The following is a 24,845-nucleotide window of genomic DNA, read 5'->3' as shown; positions in this document are numbered from 1 at the left end:
ACTGCTCCACTTCCCATCGAGCTGCCCGCTAAGGTGCCCTGGGAAACAGCAGAGGATGGCCCAAGTGCTTGGTTCCCTGCCAACCACTTGGGAAAACCAGCTGTTGTTCTAGGTTCCTGGCTGCAGTCTGGCCCAGACCTCAGCATTTGCTTCTATTGGGGAGTAAACCAGTGGATGGAAAATCTCTCTCTCTCCCTTTTTCTCATTGTATCTATCTGTCTCTCCCTCTCTGTGTAACTGGGCTTTCCAAATAAACAAGTAAAAAAATTTTTTTTTAAAAAAAATCACATACTCTTGGAACTGTTTTGTAAAATAGAGAAACAAACTATTTCAAGTTGGCTATATTTCAGATCTCGAGACAGCGATTATCAGTCACCAAAGACTTACTAATCTGGGCTACAAAAAAATTATAGAGTAGCTCTACCTGCTGTGAATGGTCCCTACCTTTTCTCTTCTTGTTGGCTGGGAAATTTATGAATTATAGGAATAGCTCACATCCTGAGGATTCTTACTAATGTCCTGTAAGTGAATTTGGCTCACTTGGTATCTAAGTTACTCAACATGAGAGATTTGGCTTACCACAGATAATTTGTTAGGAATATTAATGAACTGACAAAAGGATGAATGAGGAGCCAGTAAGGCAAGATTGTACATACCTCAATAACCGCCAGTCCAAAAGCGATTCCAATAATTATAATAATATGTTTCTCAAATAGGTCTTTTACCATGGAAATACATGTCTGTCAAAAAAAAAAGAGTAAAATTTCACCTTTAGTAAAATTTTGATGTTATATAAATTAACATATTTATTCATTCAATTGAATAAATTCATGTCTTTCATTGTTACCAAGCAACACACTCAACAAAAAGAAAGGAGAATATTTTATCTACTCCCTACTTCATCCTTGCTCCAAAAAGTTACAACTGGTTTGATCTTGTGCAAATTAAAAATCACCTATAAATGTACTCCTCAGAAGAAACATTTTGCTCAACCATATAGCTACTAAATATAGGATCTAAAATTGTAAATGATATGCTTTCACCAATATCTCCCCAAATTAAGATATTTCCCCCAAATTCAAAATCACTTGAGGAACAAAACTGCTTCAGCTAACTGGCTGCCAAATCTATCGATCAATTATTAATCATAATTATTATAAATATTAATATCAAACATTTAATTAATGCAAATTGTATACATTATACAAATTATAATGTTTATAAATTACAAAATATAATTTTATCCTAAATTCAGATTCTTCATTTTAGAGCTGATATCACTTTGATTAGGTTTTTAGGGGATTTCAGAAACTGTAAGTGAAGGGTTTCTGGTTATGATTTTAGTTAATTATCTAACAAATTTTCATTTACAAAAGAAGAAATTTTTAAACCCCTTTGCAATATCAATGTCACAAATGTGTACAATTTTGTCAGTTGAAAATGAAAGGAAATTATATGAGAATGTTTCACTGTTATTAAAGGAAAGAATCTTTATATCTACCATTATGCCATCAGTTTAGGTAAACAGGAGAATATGTAATGTTGTCACTATTACCCTTTTCAAATTTATTCAAATCACCACATAATTCCCCAAATTTAAAACATTTCAGATTAGACCTAAAAATTTCCAGAAACTTTAATTTTTAGGGATAATTGTAAAAGTGGAGATTGAATTTATATGAAATACAGCATCTTTAAAACATTCTGATGTGTTCAAAGGCCAACATAATATTTCTATTTGTTAAATAACATAAGTTTTTCCATCCAGTTGAGTTGTTATTTCCTCATTCATTCCTAAATGTAATGAGTTTCTTCATTCATGTCTGATGCAAAGCAGCAAATATTAATGGAGATTTCTACATCACTTATGGTTAACTGAAATTAATCATTATATCTACTGAGTCACATTAGTTATATCTAAGGAATTTTTCCTTACACACCCCTTGAGATAACAAGCTTATCTTGGTGAAATAAGGGTTGGGGTAAGAGGAAATGCAAAGTATAGCCATTCCAGATTTCTTATTTTTCCAGACTTGTTGAAAATGAGCAAAGGCAGATGGAAGTATTTTCTGAATTTATGGCCTTCCTTTTGGAAAACTGGTGCATCTATCAAACTACATCCAGCTGAATGATGTGTGAAATTGCAGGGCATACCCTTTTTATGAATACTGCTAGGGACTTTTTTAGGATCTGAGGAAAAAACATTTTTGAGTTGAATCCTTACCAGGAGATCTCCAGCAATCTGTAATTGAATTGACTCATTTTCTCATTATGCTAAACTGAAACTGTATCCATTTGTACCGTATTCACTTCCTTCCCTCTTAGAGATAATGTACCATTAATATTAGATGAGGAAGCAGGGAGCAGGCAATAATACAAACGGTAAGAATAAAACGTTTTTGGTGGGATTACTTTGACATTGAAAATACACGGTAACATTACAGTCTTGTAATAACTTTTCCCATACCAATTACTTCCAATATTAATGCCAGCAATTTGTCTTTAGAACAGAGCTTGTGGGAGGAGGAAGTATTCAGGTAAAAGGAATTTTCCCTTTGACACTATTGTATTCTAAACATTAACTTCAGTATTAGTTGCTAAACAGGAACAACAAAACATTGAAAACAATCTTTAGGCATTAAAGAAATCAGCTCATTGTGATTGATGACCATTTGTATGCATCTCTCTCTTCACTTGAATCATAATCCTGAGGATCCAGAACCACATATGACCCTATGAAGAGTCTATATCACACACAGTGGGCACTGAAGAATTACAGTACACACATGGCATACTAATACCAATTTATTCATTACGCATTTCTTCCAGGCAAAAGGATGTCAAGTCCTCCGCCTGGATTAGAGACAGAGGAGGGCCCAACACTTGTGCCTACTCAAGCAATAGCAATATCCACTGAATTGAGTTGCCTAATCATATTATTCTCTCTTCTAATGGCATTAGTTCCATTAATAGAGATGTTATATGGTGTTCAAGAAAGGATTCCCCCAATCTGGTAGAACATCTGCCACATAGGAGGTGCTCAACAAGTACCTGATGACTTGATGAACAGCAAGAAACAAGACATTCACTAATATCCACAAGTCACATAAACACTGCTTTCACAGATATACAAGATAAAGTCACCTTTCCAATTGACTTTAAATATCCATGGTAACTTCTCATTTCATAAATAACTAGATAAACTGAGAGTTTCTTTAATGCCATAACCTAAATCTCAAAACACCAAATCCTTCCTTTACACTTATATAATTTCTTGAGAAAAGAAAACTTTAATTTGAAAAACGTAATGTAAAAATACTATTTTTTTAAATTTATGTTTTTAAGTTTACTTTTAAAAATTTATTTCGCTAAAAACAGGACAAAATATACTTTATGCATATACTTTGCCATCTTTTACTGGTTTTATGGTTTTATTGAGTATTGAAGTTGCTTTCAAATAACACCAAACTCATAGAAGAAATATGAATACTTCCTTTTCTTAATACATGCTTTTGTCCTTAGGTAAGGTATTATCATCCAAGGGGGAAACTCCTGCGAATTTAATATCATAATTCCCATTTTACTTGCTGCGCTTGGATTTTCTGGACACACATTCATTGTGAAAATACCATATCCACATTTTTGTGGCAAATTTGATTTTTTTCTCACCTCTTTGTACACATACAGTCCATTATAAACTGTACAGGAATCTAACGTCGTTGATGAACATTCACATGATTTGTAATTTTGTTGAAAATTATTTCCCCAATCAGCAGCTCCTTTGACCAGACCACAGCATTGAAACTGTTTGATGAAAAGAATGAGAAGCAGTCATTACAAAGATTTAAAACATTGTCAACACATTAAATCTTACACTTCTGAGCTCATTATTAAGATGTTTCTAATGTTAAATTATAAATCTCACTTCTCTGAACATAGGAGTCAAAATGAAAGTTTATTTTATCTTAATGAGGAAAATGACATTAAGATACAAAAGTTGGAGAAACTTAGAAATAAGATTTTTAAAAATTCATCTTCAAGTTTAGTGACAAGAGAAGGGCTAAATCGGCTCTATATAGCCCAGATTTTAGCAAAGATGCTTCAAAAGATTTGAAGAAACTGTCAAGGTATCACTAAAGAACCATTGTTCAAAATGGAGGAGAACTTTTAAAAATAAAGTTTTCATTCCAAAATTTCTGGTCACTTCTGGAGGAGAGGAGAAAAATTAGAAGCACCTCAAAAAAATTACATTCTCTCTTTTTCTCTCTTTCTCTCTTCATTTTCTCCCTCTCTGTTGCTTAAAAAAAAATGTAGTGATATGGAGCCAGGAGTGGTGATTAATGCATTGAACAACAGATTCAAGTTCCACAAATAGTTCAAACAATGGATTTAAACTAACAAGTTCAACTGAGAAGTTACACAGTTTCACACTTTGGCTGAAAGAATTAATTGCGCAAGAACATGACTCAACAGGTGTGTGTATGACAAAGAGCTGGAAATTTTAGGTGGTTCCAAGATCAATATTAGTGAGGAGGGTGATCTTGAAACAATTTTTTTTTGTTTCTGTGGGAGACATGATTAATTGCCTACTCTTTCTGATTATGTAATCTTAAAAAGCATGAAATGATGCAGATACTCCAATTCAAACAGAATGTAGGTCCCACAATACACAGAGATCAGTTTGTACTTGGAATTCAACACACCTCAGGGAGGCACACAGACATAGAATAAAGGTGGGAAGCAGGAAAGCTCAAGCTTACCATAATTGATCAACAGATCGACAGTGGGAGCAGTTAGGAAAAAAGTTAGGCAGAACTTGGGGAAAGCTGTGCAACCTCTGAATAAAAAGGGCAGTCTACTGTGAAGCACAAAGCCCCTCTAGACAGTTACTATTAAGAACCCAGGAGAGGAACATTCCATCATATATCAACAGGAAATCTGCATGGAAATTCCCTGAAACTCAAAAATGAAAGCTGCACCTCCTTTGCAGTTTCTGTCTATGGGTAGTAGAACCCATATTACCCAGCCAAAATCAAGAGTAGGACACTTTTCCCAAAGAATCAATTAAAACATGGAGGATAAAAAAGAAGAAAAATAACCAAACTTAAGACAGGAGAAAGGAATGGTAGCCTAATAAACATAAGGAGCAAAAATGAAGGATTTCTGTAACAAGACTGGGGGCACTTGAGCAGAATATACAAAAATAAACAGACTATTTAGGAACTCACAGCTAGCACTGAGAGTTTGAATTTCAGGGATAATGTACAGCAAGTATGACCTCTGGCACATCTGGCTGATGCCAACCTTCTAGGGGGGTCTAAGTTACTACATCTGGCCAATGCCAACTGACTGGGAAAGGTTCAAAGTTGCTTAAGGATTAAGGCTGTGCAAATTCTTCCTACTTTAAACTTGTGTTAGCTTGTGTCCTAGAGTGGAAATGACCCAGAAGGAGAGAAACAAAAATCAAAGGGATGCAACTACAAGGGAGTTAAGATCACACACAACACTGAGGATGCTGAACAGCGAGTGACCCTTATCAGGTTGCAGTTATTGGAAACAATGCTTTAAGCAGAATTTTTACAAGCTGGAGTCTATCCAAATGGGAACTGAATAATGCTCCGGGGGAAAAAAGGCATCTGATAAATAGCTTAAGAAACCAAGGATGTTTCAAATTGAAAAGCAAAGCTTTTAAGAATGAAGCAATATCAATTTTCAAAGAAAAAGTTGCCATGTGTGAAAGCATCCATAGAATTTCTTTGTTTTCTGAAAATGTTGAAGAAATAGGACTAAATGATGTAAACTCTAGGGAGGTACATTTGTTTTGAATTTAAAAAAAAAAACAGTAATCATCTGACATATTTAAATGGAATGGAAATTTAAAAGTTTCAATTCTTTAGTATTTATTCCTAATGTATTTATGTTATTTATTACTTTGAATGAGACATGAAGAGAGAGAAAGAGTGAGAGTTAGCACCCATCAGTTGGTCATCCTCTGTCCCGCAAAAAGTTTATAACAGCCAAGAATGGACCAGGCCAAAACCTGAAACCTAGAATTCCATGTCTTCTAGATGAGTCACAAAGGCCTCTAAGTAATTAAATCATCACCTACTACATCACAGGGTGTGTATTAGCAGCAAGTTGGAGTAGAAGGCACAAGTGCTTGGAACTTGAACCCAAGCACTCTGAAATGGCCACCTTGAGTGGTGGTTAAATCTGCTGCACCTAAACCCAACCCTTCAATGTTTAAACAGAGGGTGGGTACAAGATCACAAATACAATGCTTCAGTAATTGGGAAGTCAGGTTAAATAATCTATACAATTATCCTCTAAAATTGTAAGAATTTGCAAGACTTGCATGAAATGAATACTACTAGTAGTTAATCTGAATTAGAAGATATGAAAAGGAAGAATTTCATAGGGAACTGTTAGTTTCTGTACATGGATTTTGAAAGAAAAGAAATTAGTACATTCTAATAGTGGACAAAGGTGAAGGACAGCGCAGTGGCAGAAAGGCAAAATGTCCCAAGGGAGCTCAAGGATACAAACGAATTGGAGTCCAAATGTCTTCTTCATGGAAGGGTGTACAGCCAAATGAAAAACAGTAGGTGAGAGCCAGATAGTAGAATACCTTCTGTGTCTAGCCCATTTTTAACTTTATCTTAAAAAGAAGGTTATCCTGGAGTGGGGTTAGTGTGGCAACTATAAAGTAGTAAATAGACTAGCAATACAGATCTCAACTCAAATGCCAACCCCATTTATCAGCAGTCAGATACCTCTAAACCTCAATCTCTTCATCTGTAAACTGGGATGATGAGAATAGTGATGCTATCCATCCTTTGTGACTTGGATATTGGTTTGGATGTTTCTCAAATGACCAATATTAAAGGTGTGGTCCTCAGGGATCACAGCTGTAAGGTCTTGTCATCTCTTGGAGCTGGACCCTTGCAGTGGTGGTGGGGGTGGGGGTTTCTTAGATCATTGAGGACATGCCCTTAGAAGGACTGAGGCACATGCTATCACTTTTTGCTCCTAGATGGAGATGTGACCACCTAGTCCAAGGCACACTCCTGCCATTTCTATCTGCTACTTGCACAGATCCCTCACCAGAACTGAGAAAGATGCTGGCTTCACATCCCTCAAAACTGCAAGCCAGTCAAATAACCATTTTGTCTTCTGAAAGTTACCTGCTTTAGCTACTGTGACGTTAGAATGCAGCAGCTGACTAGTGTATCCTGTGGTTTGGTGTGATCATAGTGTGTTTCTCAAAGCTGCATGTGCTGGAAGCATGCTTCCCAGTGGACTGGCTTTGAGAGGGTGGAAGCTTTAAGAGGTGGTGCCTAATGGAAAGAGTTAACTCTCAAGGGTTCCTTCCTTGCAGGTTAATTAATGCTGCTTTTCTTGAGTGGATTGTTTTTGCAGAAGTGAACTGATTGTTATGAGAATAGACTGTTACAGAAAGGCTAAACCTGGACTGTCCCCAACCTCTTTCTTCATGTCTTGCCATGTGATGTCTCTCTCAGACATACACCTGTTGCAGGATGACATCTGACATCTGCCTGTCCTGCAGTTGAATAGGGGCAGGGACCAGGTTCTGTTATATTAACACAAATTGAACCAAAACACCATGTCATATGATTATTGTGAGGATTAAAATAGCCACTGCATGTAAACTGGGTGCATCATGAGTATTAATATTAGCAAAGCTTATTTGTATGAGAGACTGAAGAACGGGCAAGAGAGAGAGGAGAGAAGAAGGGAGAGGAGACCCCCCAATCACACCATCATTTTGATGACAAATTTTAAAGCAATTATTGATTTGAACCAATCTTGCGCATAACTTCTTACCTCTACCTTCCAAACTGCTAAAAGAACTACATATGAAACTAGAGGGCCCGGCGCGGTGGCGCAAGTGGTTAAGTCCTCGCTTTGCACGCCCAGGATCCCATATGGGCACCGGTTCTAATCCCGGCAGCCCCACTTCCCTTCCAGCTCCCTGCCTGTGGCCTGGGAAAGCAGTCGAGGACGGCCCAAAGCTTTGGGACGCTGCACCCGCGTGGGAGACCCGGAAGAGGCTCCTGGCTTCGGAGCGGCATAGCATCGGCCCGTTGCGCTCACTTGGGGAGTGAATCATCGGATGGAAGATCTTCCTCTCTGTCTCTCCTCTCTGTATATCCGCCTTTCCAATTAAAAAAATAATAAAAATAAATCTTTAAAAAAAAAAATAAATAATAATAAAAAAAAAAAGAAACTAGAAAATGGTTTCAGATATTTCTGAATTTTTCTCAAGCATGGGAAAAGCAAAACCAGTCAAAATCTGTAAAATGCAAACATTATCAATCTTCATGGAATACAATCCCTTTAAAAACACCCAACATAAAAAACTGCATCTAACTCCCAAATGACCCACAGATTCTAATTACCTCTTCTTGAAATTCACTCATCGCCTGCTGGAAGGTTTTTGCAGCGTCATTTGTTTCACTCAACAGTTTTGCATTTTCATAAAGAGTTTCATTTAGAATGCGGCTGTACTGCAAATGACAACAAATGTTATTCAATTACTTGTGCCACAGGGCATTACTGCAGTTTCTTATACTTTTCCAGCACTGTGAAACATCCCCTATATACACACCTCAGATTTAAAAGTAGCTCCTAGGATTCCCGCTGCCACTTGCAGGAGCAGGATCAGCAGCAAACCTATGAAAAACTGAAACAAAGCAATAGGAATGTTTATTGTCCTCTATGCATTCAGCAATTTTCAGGAAAACTTCCCTTGACAGCTGGAGTCTTACCACAGTTAAGTGACAACCACACTCTTCACTTACTCTACCCTGCCTCAAACTGCAAACCCCAGCTCTGTGGTTGCTCAGAAACATCTGCTTCAAAGACTGGCCAAGGAGAATAGTTCAGATGAAGATTTACAGATAGTAAGTACCATGGGCATCTACGAGTGTGAATGACGGGGGCTTTAAACATGCATTTGAATATTATCGCTCCTCTTTCCTTTCTTCATAAAACACAACTCAGAGATGGTCTTGAAACAGCATTTCCATCATTATCAGGACCATCTGACCTCCGGTTAGATAGATTCCCTCAGTCTACTTCAGGTCTACATAACCATAATTTTGGAGGATGCAGCCCACTACTTCTTTTTGTTTAACAAATTGCTCAATAAAAAAATTAATTCCCCCACATTGCAAATAAGGTCATACCAACCAAAAGGCACTGCTAAAGATGCTGTTACAGTTCTGTTAAAACTCTTGGGCTTCTTTGATAGAAAAGAAATAGTTAAAAGAAATTCTTTTCAGGGGCAAAAGAAACATTAATTTTATTGAGAAGCAGGCTTTGATTAGCTCTGATAAACACTAGTGTCAGATTTATAACTGATAAACACTTGGGGGTTTTTTTCCACTAGTTTTATCATATCCATTCATTCTTTGCTACTGTTCATGTCAAAATCTTCGGCTTATCTAATATAATTCATTCTCCTTGAAGCTTTCTGAGTGATAGACTCAGTTCTGTTATTCCTTATGCTTGTCTTACCAGGCACATAGGACACTTTCTGATTTGACCACAGACTTAGCTCCATCCCTTGCTGCAGGCAGCTTCTGCCTATTCTCCAGCCATTTCCAAAGCCTTTCAGTTCCCCAAACATACCACTAAACTGTCAGGGCCTCATTTTTAGAGATATCGTTATGCCTTTGCCCATACAATCATTTTTTATTTTTTTCCCTGGCTAACTATTCCCTACCTGTCCCCACCCTTTACCTTTTTTTACTTATTAATCTTTCCTTCCAGGTTCTAATTGCTTTAAATTGTGTTTAGGATTTAGCACAGGTTCTGACACATGGAGGTATGTAGCGGTGTTAACAAATGAATAACTTATAAACAATTGGATGAATGATGACCATTTATCTTTTCTTACAGTATCCTCCAATCTAGGCAAACTTAGTCAACTCTAAGTCAAGCTCTCGTCCACAGTCAAGCCCTCTAACAAATATTGGCATTAGATCAATCTTAGCTAATCCTTTGGAAAGGCAAGGAGGGTGGGTGATGACCCTCCGAGTCTTCTGATTGAGCATTGAAGCTTGCTTGAAACACTCACCAAGAGAAGCATGCAGCGGCTTTCTTTCACGGCACCGCAGCACCCCAGGAAGCCCAGGACCATGATGATGGCACCCACAGCGATCAAGAGATCCACAGAAACATAGGAGTTGGTGCCAGTGTCCCCACTACTGAGAATCTGGAAATAAAAACAAGTTGATGACAAAACAAACAAACAAACAAAAAGTCCTCTGCTTCATGCTTCCTTCACTTAACAGTTATATCTCTCTCTCACACACACACACAAAAAAAGAAAAAAAAAATTAGCCAGAAAACAAGATTGCGAACAGCTTTCACCTCTGAAAAATCTTCATATTTGAGAAAATAAATATGATCTCCTTGATTGAACATTTTATACACTACATATGTATATATTAAAATATCAGTTGGTAACCCATGCATAAGTACAGCTTCTATGTATACAAAATCTTAGTTTTTCTAAGACAATACATTGAAAGTTGAATGAGATAGATGCAATAGGTTTTTTTTTAAAGATTTATTTGTTTTTATTGCAAAGTCAAATATACAGAGAGGAGAAAAGCAGAGAGGAAAATCTTCCGTTCAATGATTCACTCCCCAAGTGGTTGCAATAGTCGGAGTTGAGCCGATCCAAAGCCACGAGCCAGGAGCCTCTTCTGGGTCTCCTACATGGATGCAGAGTCCCAAAGCTCTAGGACATCCTCAATTGCTTTCCCGGATCACAAGCAGGGAGCTGGATGGGAAGCAGGGAGCTGGATGGGAAGCAGGGCTGCTGGGATTAGAACCAGCACCCATATGGTATCCCAGTGCATGCAAGGCAAGGACTTGAGCAGCGAGGCTACCATGTCAGCTCCTGTAATGGGCTTTTGAAAACAATTTTCAAAAGCTTAAAACAGATGCTTTCCTTGTTATTGTTGTGATTGTTGGTTTATATATTTTGTATTTTATACATTAAGTAGTATTATAAAGCATGTGCATCATTGTAATTTAATTTTTATATTTAAAAGTCCAATGATTCTCAAACTATGGATTGACATGTTTTAAATGCATTTTGAAATTACATTGATGTATATAAGAGTAAATAATATGTGAACTCAGTGATAGGTAATTCAAGAACAGGTAATACTACATTGATGATAATCAAAACAGTGTTTGCCTTAGAAGAGATAGTAAATTGTAGATACTGATTGAAAAAGGACATGGAGGAACATTTGTGAGTTAATAAGAATATTTTTTGTCTTCATAAAAAAAAGGCCAAAGCCAGGTATATCATATGAATTCCCTGTGTGTTGTATGGAAGTTAAGTAATGGGATATTCTAGAAAAACTTCTTGAGCCTTTTCTGGAAGGTGAGCTATCCGTGTGGTGTAATTCAGTCCTATTAGCACACACACACACTTTTCCTCAACATCTACTTAACAACTAGCCTCAACGCTACCTCTTGTCCTCCATAAATGTGCAGAAACAAACCACCAGAAAAGACTGAAATTGCTTGTGTCATGCATGAGTGTCACATCAGCCCATCTCGCTCTTCCATACTGTATCTGGTCTGTTCCAGGTGGAACACTAGTTCTCAGGCTACTCCAATTACTTTGCCTCTCCGAATCTGCATTACAGATGCGGGACATTCTCTAGCAGTGTCAATTGCAAAACTGGCCACTGCAATAACTTCTAGCACTCTTTTTGTTTATGCTCAAAGCTTTTTGTCCCACTTCATATCAAGAGAATCTCTATTCTCCAATCAATAGGAAGGATTGTGTTGAAGTTTGAAATGCATTAAAACAAATTTTTAGGCCCCAGCCAGGTTTTGGGTAAAGACCTAATTTGTTACAAACACACACACACACACACACACACACACACACACACACACATTTGTAACTCTGAAATAGTAAAATAGTCAACTTGGGCTCAGATTTTCCCTTTGCAAAAAGATTCTGCACCAGGCTCTGATAATCCATGGCATCTTTTGTCTATAAAAGTCTGTATTTACAGATAATGTTTCAATTTACATAGTTTGAAAGCGTGGTTATGTCCTAAAGATTTTTGTTTGTTTTGGGGCTTGCTGTGTTTGTTTTCTTTTTAGGATTGCAGCCATGAAATCAGTTTTGTTAATAAACAGTCATGATATTTGAGTCAAAATACATGTGACAAAAAAGCAGCTTAAAAAAGCCAGCCTGGAGTGGGCATTTGGCCTAGCAGCTGAGATGGCCAGTTAAGCTGCCTGAATCCCATTTGCACTGCCTGGACTTGACCCTCAGTTTTGACTCCTAACTCTAGCCTCCTGCTCGTGCAGACTCTAAAAGGCAATAGGTGATGGCTCAATCAGATGAGGCCCTACCTTCCATGCGGGAGACCTGGCTGAATTCCCAGCTCCTAGCATGTAGTCACTGTGGTGCTAGTCATGAATCAGCTTTGGGGTCTCTTACTCTCTATCAGTCTCTCCTCTCTCTGTCATTCTCTCAAATAAACAATTTTTTTAAAGAAACAAAATAGCCATCTTTATTGACTCACCACTAAATATTGCAGCCAGTACATGCAAACCCTAAGTTGAACAACAAGATGGAAGACTCACCATCTGGATCATCAGAGAACAGATAGAGACCTGGTTGGTACAGCCAGCACTTATACAACATATTGCAAGGTGCCTTTGCAAGAATGGCCCAGGTGAGGTGACCCACTGTCAGAGACTGGCCAGAAAGCCATGGATTGGCTGCCTGGCAAAAACAGTGCCATGGCCAGCCCCAAAACAACTATTTAGGAATGGAGTAGAAATCTGAGTTCAGATGTTTGCTCCAACTATGCAATATTAAAAGCTGTACAGAGATTCTCTTTGGATTGGGGAAAGTCTCCTGGGACAAGAAAGGCTACCCATTCCCTTTGCCTCATGGAGCTGAGTTTTTATATCCCAAAGGAGAAAAAACTTCCTATGAAACTCTCTTGCAGAAAAATATGTTACCTCCTCCCCAGCATCCTCCTTTTCTATCTGTGTCCATGTTTTCCCTTCTGAAACTGCTCCTTCTATTCCTCCGCTACCATAATTCAACTCTTTACTCAGTCATGATTCTTTGTTACAGACTTCAGATAAATATAAAGCTAATTCCATATAAGTCAGGCTGGTTAATGTGGTCCTGGCAGATAACTGGTTTTTGTTCATGCTAAGTGGCTGATGGTGCAAGTGTCTAAATGTAACTAGAGATGCTGCCTAGCTCCATTAATTCCTTCTTATGCCCAGATGAGGAGTAACACCCTCAAGACAACAGTTCTCTTTAATACATTCAAGATGTGTAACTTCTTAATAGACTAAACACCAAATTTGTTTACCAGAAACACTGGGAAGAGAGGAAGTATCAACTAGAAATAAAACAATAGAATAAAATAAGATGCAAGCTTCACACACATATTAAAAAGTAGGTGGTTGTTAAACTCTGAGTTTCATTATGAGATCCAGAGTCAGACATCCCAACCTAGACAACAGGATCTCTGTCCATCTACAAATACCCTTCCTGGGATCAAACACAGGATTCTCAAACCTCCAGAAAAGCGTATTTTTCACTATAAAATAATAAATAAATCCTGATGTACTGGGAGCTTATCAGCTAGCTGTCATACTGTCCCTTGTCAAAGGTTATCACCAAACAAAGGCAAAGAATGAGGAAGTGGCTGAGCGTCACCATGATTCTAGGGGTTCTCTAGGAGTGGAAAGCAAAATATAAGAGAAATAAAGGAGAAGGGGAGAAGGAGAGAGAGATATTGAGAGAGAGAAAGCAATTTCCACAAATGTTCCTCAACTTCAGGCTAGGAAACAGAATAAATAATTTTGTTTTTAATTGCTCTTTCCACAAGGCTGTGAATAGAGGCATTTAAGTGCACAATGATAAAACAAAAACTAATTAGACATTCACTGACTTGAACAAATGATTGAGTCAGTAGTAAAAAAATGGTGGAGAAAAAAAAATACGAATCAACAGAATCAGAGACACAACAATGGATATGTCAGACACACATAGAATAATCAGGAACTGTTACGGAAACTGTATGCCAACATGTCAGAAGATCTAGAAAAATGGATATATTTTAGGGTACATACTGTGACAGAGTGAAAAATTACAGAGTACATCATCCAGTGGTCACCAGTTGGGCTACTCCCTTAAGGAGGAACCAGGTCCTGGAAACTGAACCCCATGGGAAGTAGAACCAATTTCCATGAAGTTAAACAGTAACTGCAATTTTAGAATTGCTCATCTTGAATCTAACCTGCTTATTGTAGCTTCTGTACCCTAGCCTGCTTGCTTGCCAGCCAGTGTGCAGGCCACCAGAATGTGTTTTTTTTTCCTTTAAAAGCTCCTTACAATAACAGCTCACGGCTGTAGCCCTTAGATCTGTTCTGAGTGGGGGTATTTGCCAGCTGGCTAATAAAGATTTCTCAACTTTTCTAATTGGCTTCAGTAGTGTTTTATATGGTATGCTCCAAAACAATACAATCTACCAAAATTGAATCATAAGGTAATTAATAACCTAAGTAGCCCTATGATCAGGATGAGGATTGAATCAGTAATTAACACCCCCCCCCCCGCCAAAAAAATCCCTGGATCAGATGGTTTTGCTGATAAATTCTAGCAAATGTTTTAAGAACCTACCCCAATCTTCTGTAAGCTATTCAAAAACAATAAAAATGGAGGCGATTCTTCCACACTTTCTATGAAACCAACATCACTTTAGTACAAATGTCAGAGACAAAACAGAGAAAGAGACACAGACTGATATCCCTGAACAGAGATGCAAAAACCCTCAACAAAATACTAGCTGAAGGAATTCAACAAAATATCAGACAGGTCATTCACCCAAAGTGGGATTCATCACTGGCATGCAGGGATGGCTTAACATTCACAAACCAGTAAATGTTATATACCACATCAACAAATTAAAGAATAAAATCATAGGATCATCTCAACAGATGCAAAGAAGGCATTTGATAAAATCCAACACCACTTCATGCTAAAAATCCTAAGTAAGATAGGCATAGTAGTAACAGTCTACAACACAATCAAATCAATATATGAAAAACCTAATGCCATCATCATACCAAATGAGGAAAAACTGGAAGCTTTTCCACTAAGACCTGGAATTAGACAAGGATGTTCATTTTCATAATCACTATTCAACATAGTTTTGCAAGTCCTCATTAGAGCTACTAGGCAAGAAAAAAGCTAAAAGAATTCAAATCAGAAACTACGAATTAAAATTATCCCTACTGCAGACAACATGATTTTGTACATAGGAGAACCAAAAGACTCAATCAAAACACAATTGGAACGTGTAAGAGTTTGGCAGGGTAGCAGAATATAAAATTAATGAACATAAATCATGGTCCTAATATACATAATTAACTCTATGACTGAGATAACTCCTAGCTATTAGGGAAATACAAATAAAAACCACACTGAGGTTCCACCTTACTCCTGTGAGATTGGCCTACATTTAGAACTCTACTAACACTGGCACGAAGGTTGGGAGAAAGGCAGTCTATTCACTGTTGGTGGGAATATAGGTTAGTACAGATACTATGGAGGTCAATATGGAGAGTGCTCAGACAACTGAAAATTGATCTACGGTATGACCCACCTATCCACTTCTTAGAAAAGAGCTAAAGTGAACTCCGTATATAAGAAAGTTACCTGTGATCCTATATTTACAACAGCACAATCTACAATAGGGAAGACATGGAAACAACCCAAATGCCTATCAAAAGAGGAATGGATAAAGAAAGACTATGGTACATCTATTATATGGAGTATTACTCAGGCATGCAAAAGAATAAGATTTTACCATTTGTAACAAAATGGTCCCAACTAGAGAAGATTTTGGTCAGTGAAATAAGCCAATCCCAAAAGAGCAAATATCATATGTTCTGCCTAACGTAAGGCAATCTTCATGCAAAATACAAAATCAATAGATATATAGGTAAACATGTGTATAGATATATTCATCTAGAGGAACTGTATAATGGAAACTAGCACACCAAGAAGTGAAGATGCGCTGCAGAATGTATCTCTACTGCTGAATAAAGGACGGACTCCCAAAGAAACTGGTAACTATATGTTGACAATAGGATGCTTGACTGTCTACCATTATCTATACGTACTGTAATGCCATGACACACTTAAACAGCAAAATGCTGGACTTCTAACTGCTGCTGAGGGACTATCATATTACAATAATATAGGGGAAAACAGTGGTGGGAGAAGAAAGAGGAGGGTAAAGGGAGAAGCCCCTCAGCCTAAGGAATTCTATCACGGAAAGTAAACAGAAAGAAGCTGGCTGTCTGCATTCCACAACCAAGTGGTAGATTTGAATGCTGGCTCCACTACAGACTCCAGCTTCCAATTAATGCACATCTCGGGAGGGAGTAAGTGATTTTCCAACCACTCCATCCCTGCTACTCATTAAAGAGACCAGGACTGAATTTCTGAGTTTCAATTTCAACATAGCCTAATTCCAGCGCTACAACTGACTTAGCCATGGTCACAATGAGGGCATATTTGGAGTGCATCAGCAAATGAGAGCTTTCTCTCTGTCTTTGTCTTGCTACTTCTCAAATAAAGAAAAAAGGGAAAGAAAGAAATGTACTGTCTTAATTCGTGGTATAAGAATAGCTTAAAAATACCAAATAGGAATCAAAATTTTCCCTGAGGAGAATAGGAATGAAAATTTTCCCTGTGGAGAAGCAGGAAGCTCTCTTCATTTAGGAAAATGTCATGAAATGACTGCAGTTATAGACGACTCGATCCTGCATAGTACCAAAAGCCCAGGTCACAAACAAAACTGAGAAAATGAATGCACAGGACTAAGAGTAATAATTCGGAAGTGATATGTGCCCCTTAAAAGAAGAGGAGAGGATCCAGTGCTGTAGCCTACTGGGTAAAGTCCTTGCCTTGTATGCATTGTGATCCCATATGTGTGTTGGTTCATGTCCCAGTGTCCCCACTTCCCATCCAGCACTCTGCTTGCAATCTAGGAAAGCAGTCAAGGACAGCCCAAAGCCTTGGGACCCTGCACCCATGTGGGAGACCCAGAAGAAGCTCCTGGCTTCTGGCTTCCGATTGGCTCAGCTCTAGCCATTGTGGCCACTTGGGGAGTGAATCTGAGAACAGAAAATCTTCTCTGTCTCTCCTCCTCTTTGTGTATCTGCCTTTCCAATAAAAATTAATTAATTATTTCTTTTAAGGAGGAGAATGAAGAAAGCAGGAAATGCTGCCAAGGTGGAATAATGTTGGTTAAAAGTGAGAGAAGACCCCTCTTTGCACACACTTGCATAGGCTCCTTCCCTCCCCAGCCTTCCCACATTTGCGACACTGCACGCACTGAAGTCCAGCATCAGCACTCACTCAATTTTCACCTGCAGACATGTGGAAATGTGCGTAAGCTCTTTGCCCCCAGTCATGCACATCTTGCACTGATAGCAAGAAGCTGGACATCCCAAGATAACTGCTGAGCTATCCTCCCATGACCAGGGGTAAACTCCAGTGCTAGTTGCCATGGGAAACATCAAATGTGTTTGTTTCTTGCTGCTTTTAAGGCACAGACTCAAATTTTCTTCTTTAAGGTAACATCACTTTTTTTTTCATTCTAGGCCAACCATTTTAAAATCAGCTAAATTATTGTCAATATTCTGTGCTATTAAAGCTATTTCTCATGCTGAGGAGGGAAGATGATCTACATTTTCACATGGCCCATCAAACCGGAATTGTACAAACAGTGAAAGAGGAATGCTTCAGTATCGGTCCCTTTCCACCTGCGTCTTCTTCCACCTGTCTCTCCTTTTCTCCATAAATCCTATCTGCCTTTGCAAAAAAAAAAAAGATAAATCTTTAGAGAGGAAGGAAGGAATGAAGGAAGGAAGGAGCAAGAAAGAAAGAAGAAAGAAAGAAAGGAAGAAAGAAAGAAAGAAAGAAAGAAAGAAAGAAAGGAAGGAAGGAAGGAAGGAAGGAAGGAAGGAAGGAAGGAAGGAAGGAAGGAAGGAAGGAAGAGAAGGAAGAAAGAAAAGAACTACAGGCTGGCACGTAGGCATTTCACAGTAATCCTCCACCTATATTGCTAACATCCAATATGGGTACCAGTTTGATTCCTGGCTGCTCCACCTTGGATCTACTCTATGCTAATGGCCTGGGAAGGTAGTGGAGGACAGTCCAAGTCCTTGGGCCTCTGCACAGAGATGAGAGACCCAAAAGGACCTCCTGACTCCTGTTTTCAGACTGGCCCAGCTCTTGCCATTGTTACTAGTGGGGAGTTAACCAGCAGAAGGAATATGTCTTTCTGTCTCTGCTTCTCTCTCTGTAACTCCTTCAAGTAAATAAATCTTTTTTTAAAAAAAAGAAAGAAAGAAACTATGGGGTGGGCAAAGTGGCTTATATTTGTATATTTACCTCTTGACCATCTTTGCTTACTCGTACCCATATCGCCACGGCCAGGATCAAGATACCACACACCTGCAGAGGAAAAAAAAAAGAGTGAAATTAGCAATAAAATAAACTAAATCCATGTACTTTCATCCATCTGTTTATAACAGATGTTAATTAACTACACCATCACAGCCTAAAAACATAAATGAAATATACAAATAATTGTTGAAACATTCCATGGCAAAGTATATGTTTGATAAGAATAACTGTCATCTGCAGAACACTGATGGATCTGTGAGCCAGAAGTCATCTCCAGTAGATGAGAAAAGGCAGTTCTCCATGATGCAATTCCAACACTGTGCTCTGGAGACTGTAGACTCAAGAAGGCAAACCATGTAAAAATAAAACATCCATACGAAGCACTTGGATTTGTCTCTGAGAATATATGTTGGACCAAGGAAGAAAAGACTTGATAATCACAAAATATTCACTCAGGATTTAAGATGGAGAATAAAATTGGGGTAAACAAGTAACAGTGGTACCTTTGACAAATTTGCTGTTAAGCAACTGGGATACATGCTAACCAGCATTTTTGAACCTAACTAAACTTCTTGAAAAATAAGCTCCTATAGGTGGTGAAGCTTACCAAGAAAAAGACAACAACGAAGAATAGTACTTAAAGTCTTAAATTCCTTTAATGACTCTACCAGATTATTTAATTTGGACCAATGCCAACACATAAGATGTGAAACACATTATACTTTGTTGTAAGGAAAATTCTTTCAGACTTTCTTTTTCTAAAGATATATATTGTGAAGTAAAAAATAAAATGAAGCTCTTTTATTGGAGGTAGATTTTGAGAGGAGGGCTGATAGAACCAGACATAGCAGGCCTGGCAGACTTTGTAGGACTGTAAGCCTCCCATGCTCTGATAAACATCCACGTCCTTCAAAACCCAGTGTCCTCAGAGCATGGCCTTTTATGCATGGCTGAGTCATGGTCACAGTCCCAATGGCACCTTAATGGCTCCTTATGAGACAGAGTCAGGAGATTTTATTAACTGCAATGAGTAGCTGAATAACAACAGAAGTTGTATGCCTTTTACAGTATACAAATTGTCTTTTAAGACTTCAAAAACAAAAACCCACACATCTTGAATAAATAAATTGGAATCCAAAGAAATAACAATCACATTCAGAAAATCAACTTGTACTCAATTCATCCCTACCACAGATTCAACTCCCACAAAATAACGAACACAAGGAAAAAGAAAGCTTTAATCTAGATACGAAACAACCTATGCAATTTAATTACCTTACACATGCACATATACAATAAAATGTAAGCCAATGGGGAAAAAAAATTTAGAGTTTCAAAATTCTCATTTTTTTACATCCCAATTTCCTCTCATTAAATATTAATTTTTTTTTTGCAAACTGGGATAAATTCTTATTTTAGAAGTTCTTTGTTAATAACTCCCTAAAAGAGAATTTACACAAATGTTAACGAAGTCTTCTGGAATTCTCACTACTTTTACATTAATAGAAATTTTTGTTTATTATGTGTTTTCGCAGATATTTTTATTTTTATTCTCCTTTTACAAGTACACTTTCATTGATTATCTAAGTAGACACTTTATCTTTAGCCTTCAATAAACATAATGTTCTTATTCTAGTACCTTTCTGTCTCTTAAAAATTATACAGCTGTCATTGAAATTTCTGTTTTCAATTTTATATGGTACTTATATGGTATTTATTATTTTGAGCTCATCCACCAAGGTGCTCAAACAGATCCATGATGTAGATATATATGACTATATTTTGTGATTTTTTGATGAGGAACAATAAAACAGAGAAGTTTACCAATTGCCAAAAGGAGTCACAACTGGTGATGAAGGAATTAATATTCAGTCTGAGATCTGCACCACTGGGTCCTACTGTGTTTTGTGATTGTCATAGTTCCAGTTGATTGCATAATGATGAACAATCACTGTATTTACAAAACTCATGAATTGGGGCTGGCACAATGGCTCAACTGGCCAGTCCTCCACCTGAAAGTGCCAGCATACCATAGGTTGCCAGTACATGTCCTGGCTGCTCCACTTCCCATCCAGCTCCCTGATTATGGCTGCGAAAGCATAGGATGGCTCTGCCTTGGGATCCTGCACCCACAGGGAGACCCAGAAGAACTTCGTGACTCCTGGGTTCGGATCTGCACAGCTTTGGCCAGGGCGATCATTTGGGGAGTGAATCAGCAGATGGAAGACGTTTCCCTTTGTCTCTTTCTCTCTGCAATTCTTCTTTTCCAATAAAAACAAATAAATCTTTAAAAAAATTCATGCATTTAACTAATTTAATCCTTAATTAGTTCTTTTTCCTTGGGTCAGGCCATCAATATACAGAATAAAATATAATCTTATTCTATCTAACTTAAGAGACCCAAGTAACACATAAAAGTCAATGATGAACACTGAATTCCTAATTCTGGAAACTCTTACTTCCTTCTTTCTCGTCATACTTCTACATACATTCACTACCCTCAGATGCTGATATGTTTGACTCCACAACTTCAGCCTCGTCTCACCTTGTCCCATTTGGGAGTGACTGTGTTACCTCACTCTACTTTCCTTCATTAAGAGATGGCCTCTCCTTATCTTTCTGTTACTGTTCATGACTCCACTTTGTCCATGAACCAAATACTCCCTGTTCAATCAGACCCCTAACACACTCTCAGCACCTATAATGCCCACCAGCATGATGTATCTGAAAGAGGGAGAGAAAAATGTGGGCATTTAATTCGTTTTTTAAAAAGTCAAGGAAGGGCCCGGCACGATGGCCTAGTGGCTAAAGTTCTAGCTTTGAATGTGCCAGGATCCCAAATGGGCACTGGTTCTAATCCCAGCAACCCCGCTTCCTATCCAGCAACCTGCTTGTGATCTGGGAAGGCAGTCAAGGATGGCCCAAATCCTTGGGACCCTGCAACTGCATGGAAGACCTGGAAGAAGCTCCTGGCTGCTGGCTTCGGATTGGTGCAGCTGTGGCCATTGCAATCACTTGGAGAATGAATTGTCAGATGAAGGACCTTCCTTTCTGTCTCTCCCTGTCTCTGTATATCTGCCTTTCCAATAAAAGTAAATAAATCATTAAAAAAAAAGGGAAATATATTTTATACCTGTCTATTATTACCACAACACATCCAATTCTTCAATTTGCATCAAATTCTCCCGTAAGGGACTGGAATCATTTTTACTTTCATACCTTTTTCTTCAATTAGTAAATCTAACACGGAAACCACTGCATATTTATGTGGCATATCTCAAAACCTCCCCCAAAAGAAACCAGTATGTTTATATTAAGTAACAATATGCATATCACAGAGATGTTTCAACATCTGGCCCTACTTTACAAAGGCTTTGCTTAGCAAGTTATACCAGAAAGAATGCATTTGGAAACACAAGGCTATGAACATCTACAAGAAAACCACATCAGTGGGACTGTTAACATTTTTGCTTAAATAAACATTAAGAATGTGACAACATGACAATTTCCTATGAAGGATTATAAAATTCCAACTGAGAGCTTAGATTGGGGGCAGAAAGGAGAGTGGAGGTAGGAACATACTCTAAGCTCAGAGAATCTTCCTACTTCCTAAATTTTGATTTAAAATGCAGATGTCACCTTAGGCTAAGAAGTTCCCACTGGTAGCATTTACAACTTCTACCTCAACCAAATGATTTAATCTCAAGATTTCTTACATGGAGATTATAGATCCCATTGCATATATTAATGGAAGAAATCCCCAGGGACATCAGAAATATTTATGTACAATCAACATTATTGGAAAGACTTTGTGTCAGCAGAGAAACACAGAAAGTTAATGTCATCACAATCACAACTTCTCAAGGAACCAGTGAGCATCTCTGGTACAGCACTGTACAAAGCCCTACAACTCCTTTTGAATGCTAAACATGCAAGAATATTTCAAAAATGTTGTGGAAAATGAAATTAAAAGGAGGAATTTATTTTGGTACAAAATTATTTTTAGAAATATATGAATATTTTTCCATAACATATTTCCACATATTATGAAACACTTTGGGATGCAAATAAGCTCATACTATAAATTCCACTTTTCCATGAGCTTTTTGAAGTACTCTGGTATTGTCCTGAATCTGTAACATAGACGGGAGAGTGTCATGGCACAGTGGATTAAGCCATCAATTGGGAAGCTCATATCCCAGCTCAAGAGCACTAATTTGAGTTCCAGCTGCTTTGTTTCCAGACTATCTTCCTATTATTATGAAACTGAGAAAAAAATATATGGCCCAAGAGCTTGCGTTACTACCAGTCATATGTAAGACCCAGACAGAGTTGCTGGCTCCTGGCTTCCGCCTGGGCCCAGCCCTGGTAGTTAACAGATATTTGGGGAGTAAACCTGTAAGTGGAAGATCTCCCTTTCTCTATCCCTCTGCTATTAAGGAAAAGGAGTGTTTTTTTTAAAAAAAATCAGATCTGTTCTAAACAGTTCTTTGCATGCTACTTTTATGTATACAAAAAAATCTTTAGGGCCCAGCATGATAGCATAGCAGCTAAAATCTTCTCCTTGCATACATCGGGATCCCATATGGGTGCAGGTTCTAATCCCAGTGACTCCACTTCCCATGCAGCTCCCTGCTTATGGCCTGGGAAAGCAGTTGAGGATGGCCCAAAGCCTTGGGACCCTGCACCTGCGTAGGAAACACGGAAAAGGCTCCTGGCTCCTGGCTCCTGGCTCCTGGCTTCAGGTTGGCTCAGCTCCAGCCATTGCGGCCACTTGGGGAGTGAATCATTGGACAGAAGATCTTCCTCTCTGTATATCTGTCTTTCCAATAAAAATAAATAAACCTTTTTAAAAAATCTTTAAAGTTGTTAATGATTTGAAGATTCCTACCAGTTTGTATTCTTTAGGACATCTTAATAATAGGGATCCTGCACTTGTTAGTATGTGAATACTTTGACAAAGAATTTAGAGACAAATACAAAATATTCTTGCAGAAATTATTGATTCCATGTCTGGGTAGAAGGTAGGCAAGAGTAGGGAATGATTTGTTTTAGCAAATAGCAAATGGACCGACAAAGTTTTTAGAATTATGGCAAAAGGTCTCAAAAGCCAACCTGAAGAAATTGTGCTAGGCAAAGGTAGAGTAAATTGCACATCAGTAAAATTAACAAGTTCAACTGTTATTTCATATAACATACTTAGAGAAACACTAGCTTATCACCTTGGAATGATACAAAAAAGGGTAATTCATCATTTTGAAATTTGAAAAGAAGAAGCTAAGAAAAAAGTTCTGATGTTACCTGTTTCAAAAATAAAAACTAAGTGATAACTAAACAGAAAATAGAAACTACTTTCTTATTGAAAGTTTTCTTGCTCATACTAGTACAGGAAGAAAAATTACCCATTTTAATCTCTTAACCAAGTAATAATTTGCGTAGTACATAAGCATCAATGGCTACTTATCAAAAAACAAAACAATCAAATCCTATGTGCCTTCGGATGAAAAAAGCACAGCATCCTTCACAAGTAGTCTTCCAGAAAAGCAAACCAAAGCAAACTCTGAAACCACCATGAGCCACAGACAATTAATATAAAGGATGTGAGAGCATGTTATGTTACACCTGCAAAATGGCAAAATCCAGACTCAAAACCATGATAAGACACATACAGCAACACTTAAAATCTAAGAAAAAAAAAATTGGAGGAAGTTTTACAGATAAAATTGACCTAAAAGATATGCCAAATAATATCAGAGTGCTGACTTCATCTGGATCCTGATTCACACAGAAATATTTAAGAGGCAACTAGACATCTGAACCCTGTATGAATATTTGATCACGGACCATGAAATTATTAATAAATTTTTAAAGACTTAAAGGGATAGTGTGTTTACATTTTAAAAGAAATTATCTTTTGGAGATCAACAATAAAATATTTATAGATAAAATTATGTATCTGGAATTTCCTAAAAGTATGAATGGAAGATGACTGGCCCTATTTTTATGGCTGTAGGGCTAACTGATGGAATTGATTATTCTATCTTCTCTGAATTTTCAGTTATTCATAGTAACAAACTAGGAAGAAAGTCATAACAAAGACATTTCATTCTTTATGTTACACTCAGAATGCTTAATCCATTTAGCTATTACAAGGAGAAAATGTACAAGGCAGGACTACTTAATGAAAATTAGTGCAATCAAGTTTTTTCTTGTAAAAACAGAAAGCACAAGTGACAAGCTTTTCATTGTATTTATGCATTTACTCATTTTCCCTTTAATACAGCATCTGTGCACGTTAGGACTGTTGATCACTGAGTGGAAAGTC

General features: G+C 37.8%; 1 protein-coding gene across 1 annotated transcript in view; it reads right to left on the bottom strand.

Annotated features, from left to right (window-relative positions):
• Positions 1–24,845, bottom strand: part of TSPAN8 (tetraspanin 8) — a 29,341-nt gene that overhangs the window by 3,153 nt on the left and 1,343 nt on the right. Inside the window, exons 2-7 of the mRNA XM_040990046.1 lie at positions 18,506–18,568; positions 10,103–10,240; positions 8,630–8,704; positions 8,421–8,528; positions 3,670–3,804; positions 657–740 (exon numbers count right to left, since the gene is read on the bottom strand). Coding sequence (XP_040845980.1) covers positions 657–740; positions 3,670–3,804; positions 8,421–8,528; positions 8,630–8,704; positions 10,103–10,240; positions 18,506–18,568 — 603 coding nt within the window. The remainder of the gene's footprint in view (positions 1–656; positions 741–3,669; positions 3,805–8,420; positions 8,529–8,629; positions 8,705–10,102; positions 10,241–18,505; positions 18,569–24,845) is intronic.

This window comes from Ochotona curzoniae, unplaced genomic scaffold (genome assembly GCF_017591425.1).
Source record: "Ochotona curzoniae isolate NIBS_2020 unplaced genomic scaffold, NIBS_Ocur_1.0 contig_1014, whole genome shotgun sequence".
NCBI lineage: Eukaryota > Metazoa > Chordata > Mammalia > Lagomorpha > Ochotonidae > Ochotona > Ochotona curzoniae.
The sequence above is the reverse complement of the archived record's forward strand: the minus strand, read 5'-3'. Positions and strand labels throughout refer to the sequence as shown.